Raw genomic sequence first — 10,000 nt, 5'->3', positions numbered from 1 at the left:
ACTTTCCTTTCACCACTGTCTTTGCGACGTACGCTTATCATTCACAATTTTAGTCGGCAGGCCCCATGCCTCCAATCATCCACTGTTAAATCTCTCTTCCTTCAGTTATACTTCAATCGAAATAAATCAAACTTGTGACGATTTTTCTTGATTTTCTTCTTCAAATTATTACAACTTGTTTTTCTCAGTTACACTCAAGGAATCCCCTCAAGAACATTCAATTTGAGTCCTAGGTCAGTTCTGCGGTGACGTCATGATTTCTTTAGTCCAATAATCTTTAACTTTCTATTAACCCCCCCCCCCCCTCCAAGGCATGATCTTACAATCGTGAGCCAATTGAAATTTTTCCTCCTTCACCCTTTCTCCAATAAGATCCGCCGTTACAAGTCCGCATGCGATATTGTTTACTCAAGCAATCTCGAATTCTATGCACATTGACTTAGGTTACATCATCAATACGTCATACAGCAACGAAATCGGGTCCCAAGGCACTTGTTTATAAACATAATACTGAGAGCAAAGTTATAGAATTCTTCGCCTTCTCGCCTTCGGCTGTTTGTAAACTTCTTAACTCATAAAATACAACCCTCGCCATTGAACTGTTGTTTACTAAACAGCCGATCCAATAAAAATTTAACTCTCACTATCTACCCTTCTTTCTACGTCACTTATTTACCTATATCTACGAGCCTCTTATATAAAATTTTATTTGTGTGCGTGTGTAAGAGTGTGTGTGTGTGTGTGTGTGTGTGTGTGTGTGTGTTTTCCTAGTTGTATTTTACGGGAGCTATGCTCGTAGTGACCCGTTTTCGTATCTCTCCGCATCCAGTTTAGTCATAAATTTTTGTATAGTTTTGGCACTCACTGTTTCTCCGTTTAGTTTATTCCAGACATCAATCGCTCTATGTGGGAAGCTATTATTTTTCACATCTCTTCTGTAACTGTCCTTCTTTAGCTTCTCGTGTCCTCTTGTTTCTCTTCTGTCCCATTTTAATAAGTCGTCTCCATCAAGAATTTCCATCCCCTTCATAATTCTGTAAATAGTCAATAAATTACCTCTTTCTGTTCCAGTGTTGATAGATGTAATTTATCCAATCTTTGTTCGTATGTCAAATTTGAGTGTAGGTGCCATTTTTGTCGCTGCTCTTTTTTTTTTTTTTTTTTTTTTACTATTTCTTCATCCATGTAGTCGAAGACCACTTTCATTGATCTTAATAAGTTAAAAGTCTCTCCAACTAATTTATTGACATGTTTGTCAGGTGTCAAGTCACTTGAGATAATCACTCCCAGGTCCCTTTCTGAGTCGACTTTTTTGACTTCCTTGTTTCCAAACTTATATCGACCCGATATTCTATTTTTGCTTTTTCCAAATTCCATTATACTACATTTCTGACACCATTCCCATATTTTGTCCAGGTCTTCTTGTAGCGATCTGCAATTTTCTTCTGTGCTTATTCTCTTGAGTAATTTGGTATCATCAGTAAAGAAGTTCATGTAACACTTCACTTCCTCATCCATATCATATGTATATGTATATATATATATATATATATATATATATATATATGGCAAACATAAAAGGAGCCAATACAGAGCCTTGCGGGACGCCACTTATCACATCTTCCCAGTTCGAATTTTGTCTCTAAGTACCACTCTCATTTTTCTCCCAATTAAGAAATCCTTCATCCATTTCAATAGCTCACCGTGTATATCTCCCATCATTTCAATTTTTTTTATTAACTTTTTTATGTGGTACTTCTAAAGCCAAATTGTTTAGGTTTTAATATCTTATTCTCTTCCAAGTGTTTGATCCATTTGTTTATATGTAAGATCAAGTGCTTATGTATATATAGTGTGTACTTTTTTCTACATACATCTAGGATTGCTTGCGTTGTGACTGCTTGTGGTTGTCATAACGTGATCCGAGTGTAACGGGGGAGGAAGTGGTGTGTGTGGTACGGCGGTGTCATGCTGTTGGGACCCCGCACACCAAACTGCAGAAAGCTTCTCGTATCTCAAATGCACAGGAATGCTCACAGCAACAACAACAACAAGAACAAGAACAAAAGCAATGGCAACAACGATAATGGCAACGACAGCAACAACGACAACGAGGACGACAACAACAGAAACAACAATAACCACAATGACAAAGACAACAACAATAACAACAACAACGAAAATGACAACGACAGCAGCAACAGCAACTACAATGACAACAACAATAACAATAGCAACAACAACGACAATGACGACAACAACAACAACAACAACAACAACAACAACGGCGATGACAACAGCAACGACAATGATAACAACATTAACAGCAACAATAACCCCTACCACCAACGCCCCTTCCACTACCACCCTTACTACCACCACCAAAACCACCACCACTACCATTTCCACCCCTATCACCATTACGACCAACACGACCAGCAGAACTACAAATTCTATTCACCCCATTGCTACTTTTACCACTACCTAAGACCATTACCGCCATTACCATAGCTACCATTAATCATTAACAACGCTGTCACTACCATTACCGCTTTCATCAACACCTTCATCACTAAAAATAATACTATAACTACTGATATAACTATCACCACCATCAACATACTAACAGTCCTCGCTACCAGCCATATTACTGCATCACTAACCAGTTCTTTTACCACTGCCATCGCCCCAGCTCTATTATCACCACCACCACCAATTCCTTTGCCACCATCACTATTGAAAAAACTATTACTACCATTACCACCACTATCGTGATCACTATCATTTTTATCATCACCAATACTCCCACTATCACCACAACTGCGGCCACCATTCCATCAGCACCACTACTTTATTACAACCACCCACTTTTTACCGCCACCATCACCACCTTAAGCATCCACCCACTTACCCACCCCTCGTTTTTTGCAAAATGTTATCCTCAATTACAGGTTTAACTTTTGATGCATACAAGCTTCCTCACGGGAATTAAGGAATGCATACATATCCACGGTCAAAGCCAGCACCTGTGTTCTGTGTACGAGGAGAGCCTGGATAATTGGCATGTATTTGTAGTAACGATACTAGATGAAAATCCATGTGAACAAGTTGTATAGACACGGTAAAGGAAACATGGACTGGAGGTGAAGCTTTATTCCTGACGCTCGCACACCCCCTTGAGCCATAAGGCGGGTTTATAATCTCTGTATGTTTCTAGTATGCTCATTCCTTTGAGAAAGTCGTTAGACGAAACGTCAGGAATAAAGCTTCACCTCCAGTCCATGTTTCCTTTACCGTGTCTATACAACTTGTTCACATGGATTTTCATCTGTCTTCATACGGTAATGGCGAACTGGACAATGTGGAGAGGGAGCTGCATACGAGGAGGAAACTGCAGAGTCTTAGGAACCGAAGAGCTTTCCTACTAGATTGCATCGCTGAGCAAGTGGTCCCAAAATCAACGCCACAACACCTCAGATGTGATACCACACCATTCTCTAGGAGTGCGAGGATATACTTAGAAGAGAGCTGCAAACAACTTCAGTACGGGGTAGAAGAGATCAAGTACAATCTGCAGCATACACATCTCCCCAACCACCTGGTGACAAGACTGAAGGAGGAGAATACAGCACAGAAGATGAGGCTCCAGCGAAAATTACAGGTATTGTGTGCGAGCAGCGAATGGAGGAAGGTGGGGAGACCGGATTTGATCAACAACATGTCAACTAGACCCTTGACGGACACGGAAACCGAGGCTTTATCCCTGGGTCTCAAGTTTGACACAGGGATTGGTAACAAGAGCTTTACGGACTACACCTTAAAAAACAGTATTTGGTCGGACACCGAGGCCGAGAAGGGATTCAAGCAAGGGGTCACGGCATGCTGCATAGCCCTCTCTGCCAATACTCCGAGATCCCTCCCGCGCAGATACATCTCAGCGCTGAAGGAACTCGGTAAGGACAACAGCATTTTCATCTCACAAGTAGACAAAGGGGGCGGCGTCGTGATCATGGACAAAGCAGATTACGTGAGGAAGATGGAGCAATTGTTGGAAGATGAAGACACGTACACGAAGAAACGTCCAGGTCACGCCAAGGAGGAAGCTATGATTTTTAACGGTAAGGTGAGAAAGATTTTGGGAGGCTCGGAGATGGGACGCAGACTAAAACACCTAATCGAGGAGGACCCTCGCCCGCCAACAATGAGGGGTCTTCCCAAGACCCACAAACCAGGGGTCCCCATGAGACCTATCACATCAGGGATTGGCAGTGCCCCCCACCGACTAGCGAAGGTTTTGGCCAAGCCCCTATCTAAAGCCATGGGATCCATAAGTGGATCTCATTTAAGAAATTCAGAGGACCTGCTACGCAGATTAAAGGGGACAAGCATGAGGTACAAGAAAATGGCCAGCTATGATGTGAAATCCTTATTCACACAAGTTCCCACAGATGGCGCTCTGGAGGCAGTGTGGAGAGTGGTCATCAACATGGACGAGGAGGAGTTGCCGCTGCCCAGGGGAGACTTCATGAAGCTGGTATCCATGTGCGTAAACTTTGGTTCATTCACCTTCGAGGGAGAGGAGTTTCTTCAACACAGTGGCCTTGCAATGGGGTCACCTCTGAGTGCCGTGGCTGCTTGCCTCTTCATGGAGGTCCAAGAGAAGGACCACTACTCTCATATCATAGGAAGGAGGGCAATATGGCTCAGGTACGTGGACGATGTTCTTATAATCGCTCCGAACAGGACAGACCTGGATGACGTCAGGAGTCAATTAAATAGAGTGAATCCGCAGATCCAATTCACTATAGAAGAGGAAGAAGAGGGAAAGCTTCCGTTTCTGGATACCCTATTAATAAAGACTACTGAGGGCCTCCTGTTCAGGGTTTACAGAAAGCCTACGAACCGTGACGACTTCATACACTACCTGTCGGCACACAATGAGAGGACGAAAAAGGGGGTAGTCATGGGCTTCTTCCTGCGTGCCTACAGGATATGCAGCGAGGAATTCCTGGAGGAGGAAATCGAATACATCATCGCGGCCTTCTTGAAGCTTGGCTACCCCAAGGGCTTAATCCTGAGCTTAAGACGAAGAGCGGAAGAAATAATCCACACAAGCAGGTTAAGAGAAGGCAACGCCACCACAAAAACATCATACATGGCGCTTCCTAACTCTGAGAAGGTAGGAGACATTATTAGAATGCTCAGGAGCACGGAAGTTAAAGCAGCCGTAACATCGGGAACGAAGATTGGTGACATGATAAAAAGCGGGACTAAGATGAGGGGGAGAGAAGACAGCGTCGTATATAAGATCCCATGCACATCATGCGATAAAGCATACTACGGAGAGACTAAGAGGGGCCTTAACACTAGAATCAGGGAGCATAAGGCCGACCTCCGTCACCATAGACTCACCAACGCAATGGTGGTGCATGTTGACGATTCTGGGCACCTCCCACAATGGAACCGAGCCGAGATTCTACACGAAGGTATGGATAAGATCAGAAAATCTATAGAAGCTGCGTACATCACCACTCGTCCGAATATCAACAATAAGGCTGGGAGCTTCACCTGGGCCAAATCTTCAGCGAATATAGCGCTTCGTGATTGGCTGTCTCAGCGGGCCAATCAGGACGCAGCGCTATACGCTCGCACACCCCCTTGAGCCATAAGGCGGGTTTATAATCTCTGTATGTTTCTAGTATGCTCATTCCTTTGAGAAAGTCGTTAGACGAAACGTCAGGAATAAAGCTTCACCTCCAGTCCATGTTTCCTTTACCGTGTCTATATAACGATACTACTTTGAGAAGGAAAGATGTATGGTGAGTTCGACTGAAGGACAGTTTGATGCACACGTCACCTCTACCCCTTTCGCTACGATAGAGTTCAAAAGGAAATCGATTGGCCTTAGCTAAAAAAAAAAAAAAAAATGAAAAGTACGCCATAGCAGTGAAAATGTTGGGTGAGATTGTGTAATATCTTCGGAACGGATGTAATTCTTGTGATGAATGTAATCGTTTGGCTGAGGGCAGAATAAAAACTGCAGGGTGCCGATTTCTACATCTTAGGTCACCGGCCTTGTCACGCCTTTTCACTGTAACGAGTTGTTTGCTGGTAGACCCTTCCATTAAAAGAACGGTCCTGTGTCTTGCTGCATTGCTCCTGACCCGGGCAGCGGGCGGGGAACAGGGATGGCCCTTCATCTACAAGGAACTAGAATGAAAAGGGAAACAAATGGGTGTGGGATGGGTGAAAGGTGAGGGCGTGCCTTGATTGGCTACCTCCCTTGTAAAGGAAAGTATCCTTTTTTGTATATTTATATAGATAAATATTGATATAGATATAGATGTTGATATAGACAGATGTAGATATACATAGATAGATATAGCGAAAGGTGGAAATAGCCCCCTATTTCTGGCATGCTTGTCCTTAACGCTCCTCGAGCTGCGCCTCACCTTCCCATCATCTCGACCTGCGCATCACCTTGGGCTGCACTTTGTCCTGACCTCTTGTACCTTCTGGAGTCGCCTAGTGGACCATTGTCACGTTTCTGTCCTAACATTAGTATGTCAGAAATTATTGTGAATAAGGAACGCAACTGCAAACAATTAAGTCCAGAAAAGCACCAGGTGAGGACAAAGTGTTCATTAGGTCTGTTTCGCTCATACAAGCTTTATAAAGTTCACTGATAAAGCTCGAAAGTTGTAACATTAAAGACTTCTTCCTTGGTGATTTTCAGAACTGGCTGTACTGGTTTCAGGCAGCGTTCACAACTACCATTCCAATACAACAATTTCATAACTTAAGTCCGAGACTTTTCCATTAGGATCCTTCATATTTGTACATGTAACCTTAAGGCTCATTTCACACGTATCGACTTTTCACCGTATGCCGTCCACGACACGTCGTGCTCTCGAATAACCATGGGTGTCTATGGACGCTTTCATACGTCACAACCACGTGTGAAAACGTCCATAGACACCCAATATTATTTGAGAGCGCGACGTCGTGTCGTGGACGGCGCACGGCGAAAAGTCGTGTGAAAAGTCGTGTGAAAAGAGCTTTTTTCGTTTGTGCGTGTCCCCACCTCCCCCACGTCCCCCACAGCTGCACGGAAACGCCATCGAGCGTATCACCCGCCCCTGTTTTGCAGATCCTCGTCGCCCACACACTTGTCACTGCGGTTCACGCTTCCCACGTGTGTTGTGCTTTTCGTGCCAGCTTGTGCTCAACCCACATCTGGTGCCTCCGTCGTGACGTCACTCATGTTTACATGAAACTCCTCTATTGTGAATTTGTCTATGAACTCCATTGATGTTCATCCAAATTTTATTAATACAGTGGCTATTAAATTTCATGTCCCAAATTTATCTATATCTATAAATCTATTTATAAACTTATCTTTATCTATATATCTATTTCAAGAATCCAGTGTAACTTTTACTGCAGAACATTGTATATATTTTCTACAGAGAAAATTCGTATTATTGCGAATAGATATCTACATATTTTCTAAGCCCATGTATGCGTTGATATACTGTCTGGATTTCGTCTCGATCAAATGCATTACGTGATTGGTTGAAACAACTTATTCGAAACAGCACGTTTTTTATATCATTCACTAAAGTATTTTAAATTTCTTCAGTTATCCACGAGTACATAGTACAATAAACTTGAAAGTTTGTGTTTAAGCAACGTCGTCATTTGTCAGCAAATATTATCACAATTTGGCTTGGCACAGAGGTTATAAAACGTAAGAATCTAGGAGACTGCAAGAGACCATAAGGCCTACACTAGACAGTTCCATGTCCATTACCACATATCATCCCTATCCATAAGATTATCTAATTTTTTCTTAAAATAATCAGTTGTTTCAACTCTCACTGTATGGTTAATAAGTCTATTCCATTTATTAACCACTCTGTTTGTAAACCAGTTCTCGTCTATTTCCTATTTAAACGTAATCCTTCCGGTGTCATAACCGTGGAATATCATTCGGCGAACATTCAGGCGCTGCCGGGTACTCTGCTCTTTGTATTCGAAACAACGTCGTCGTTTGTGAACGAATAGTGGCCGAGAATGGAAGATTGTCCACTTGTAACCTAGAATCATTCTTGCATAAAGGAAACCCGGCAGGCATGTGTCTGTCCTAGTATGCCACACACGCACGCGCACACACACACACACACACACACACACACACACACACACACACACACACACACACACACACACACACACACACAAGCACACACACACAGACACACAAAAACACGCATATCATATATATATATATATATATATATATATATATATATATATATATATATATATGTATATATATATACAGTATATATATATATATACATATATATATATATATATATATATATATATATATATATATATATATATATATATATATATATATATATATATATATATATATATATATATCAAGGACTACTATTACACAGGACGTGCGCACCCAGATCCCTGGGTCCGCTAGCGGAGGCCATTGATTTCTTTGTAACCTAACATTTTATATTGGACAAATATATCAAAACTAGAAACCTAACATTGTATATAGGACAAATATATCAACTATTGACTTATTCAATGCAGTATAAGTTAATATAAACTTTTATAGTGAAATAAGAAACTATTTTTAAGGCACTGTTATGCTTTGAAATGCCAATTTTAGCCGGACTTAACAGGTATCATTGTATGAGGTTAGTGGACACCAGGGTTGGCGATTTTTTAATATTTTTCAAGCATATAAAAATAGATTTTTTTATTTAAATCAGATTTATTTGATTTAAATATATATTTTTATATATATTTTAAATATTGTGGGATTGCTATCTGATATGCGATCTGATTGCTAAAGGACATTTTTAGCATATCAATATAAGGAGCAGTGTTATATAGACTTGCCACAAGTATACAAGGAACGGTATAAGCCTACATGTATATATCACTGTGCAGCCCACAACAAGTTTCAACAAGATTCTTGTTGAAACTTGTTCTAGGTAAGCAGCTTCTCACTCAGTTGCTGCTTTGGAATCAACCAGGAAGGATGTCTTCTGGACCTGGCAGAGTGGTTCCTTCAGGCAGAAAAAAATGATCCTGTCTGGAATTATTTTGAAAAACTACCAACAGCTTCTGGCAAAGGGTACCAAGCAAAATGCAAAGACTACAGCCAGGAACTACAGGGCATTGTGTCAAGATTAAAATCTCACAGAGATAAATGCCAAGGTCAGCCACAGCATACAGAAGAAGAAATTGATGACCCAGGTAAATTATTTTACTTATATTGTGTGCATTTCTTCCTTTTCATACGCAACTATATAAATTTGGTGGACAATGGAGAGCATGTGCAATAAAAATGTGAAGGCTTAAAGAGATGATACTTCAACTTCATTACTTCTAAACTTGGGTAATGACTATATCACTATAATATACTGTATCCACTCAACTTTGGGGCCTAGATGATTGTTATTCATTTCATTCAGCATTGTGTAATATATATTCATAGGTTCCATTGGAATTCAGCCCACATGGGATTCAGCCCAAAGGGATTTAGCCTAACCTAACCCAACTAACCCATTATTTTTAGTGAATGTAAAAGTGGACTGAATCCTGTGTGAGCTGAATTCCAAGCCCACCTATTTCATATCCTGTTAATTATTTCCAAATAATTTAGTGGCTTGTGTGAATATGATCATTATCTGAAAAAATAACTACTGTACTCAAAAGTAGCCTAAATCACACTGTATTCATTCATTTATTTATTAATTTATGAATTATGCAATATGTTAAAATTTTCTGTTTCCATATCGGGATCTGTATCAACAGCTTCAATCCCTTCATCATCGGCTCCACTTGATTTATCCGCAAACCTGACTCCACCATTAAAAATGTCACTATCAGATTCCTCCACAGGCGCCAATTCTGCTAAATAATTTTCATCTAAAAGAAAGTCATCAACATCTCTGGACAG

At 41.0% G+C, this 10,000-nt stretch overlaps 1 protein-coding gene across 1 annotated transcript; it reads left to right on the top strand.

The window, feature by feature from the left end:
• Positions 1-3,316: 3,316 nt before the first annotated feature.
• LOC143039261 (uncharacterized) lies at positions 3,317-7,274 on the top strand. Its single transcript, XM_076209135.1, has 2 exons — positions 3,317-4,467; positions 7,151-7,274. Exons 1-2 carry the CDS (start codon positions 3,317-3,319, stop codon positions 7,272-7,274), a joined length of 1,275 nt encoding a protein of 424 aa, XP_076065250.1.
• The last annotated feature ends 2,726 nt before the right edge of the window (positions 7,275-10,000 follow it).

The sequence above is a fragment of the Oratosquilla oratoria genome, chromosome 26 (assembly GCF_046742065.1).
Source record: "Oratosquilla oratoria isolate Oo_2021 chromosome 26, ASM4674206v1, whole genome shotgun sequence".
NCBI lineage: Eukaryota > Metazoa > Arthropoda > Malacostraca > Stomatopoda > Squillidae > Oratosquilla > Oratosquilla oratoria.
The sequence above is the reverse complement of the archived record's forward strand: the minus strand, read 5'-3'. Positions and strand labels throughout refer to the sequence as shown.

Excerpts from the sequence above, each read along its gene's own strand:
- LOC143039261 (XM_076209135.1), top strand. The coding sequence starts at position 3,317 with ATGGATTTTCATCTGTCTTCATACGGTAATGGCGAACTGGACAATGTG. Across the intron at positions 4,468-7,150 it reads GATGGCGCTCTGGAGGCAGT|ATCCTCGTCGCCCACACACT; the intron begins GTGGAGAGTGGT and ends CCTGTTTTGCAG.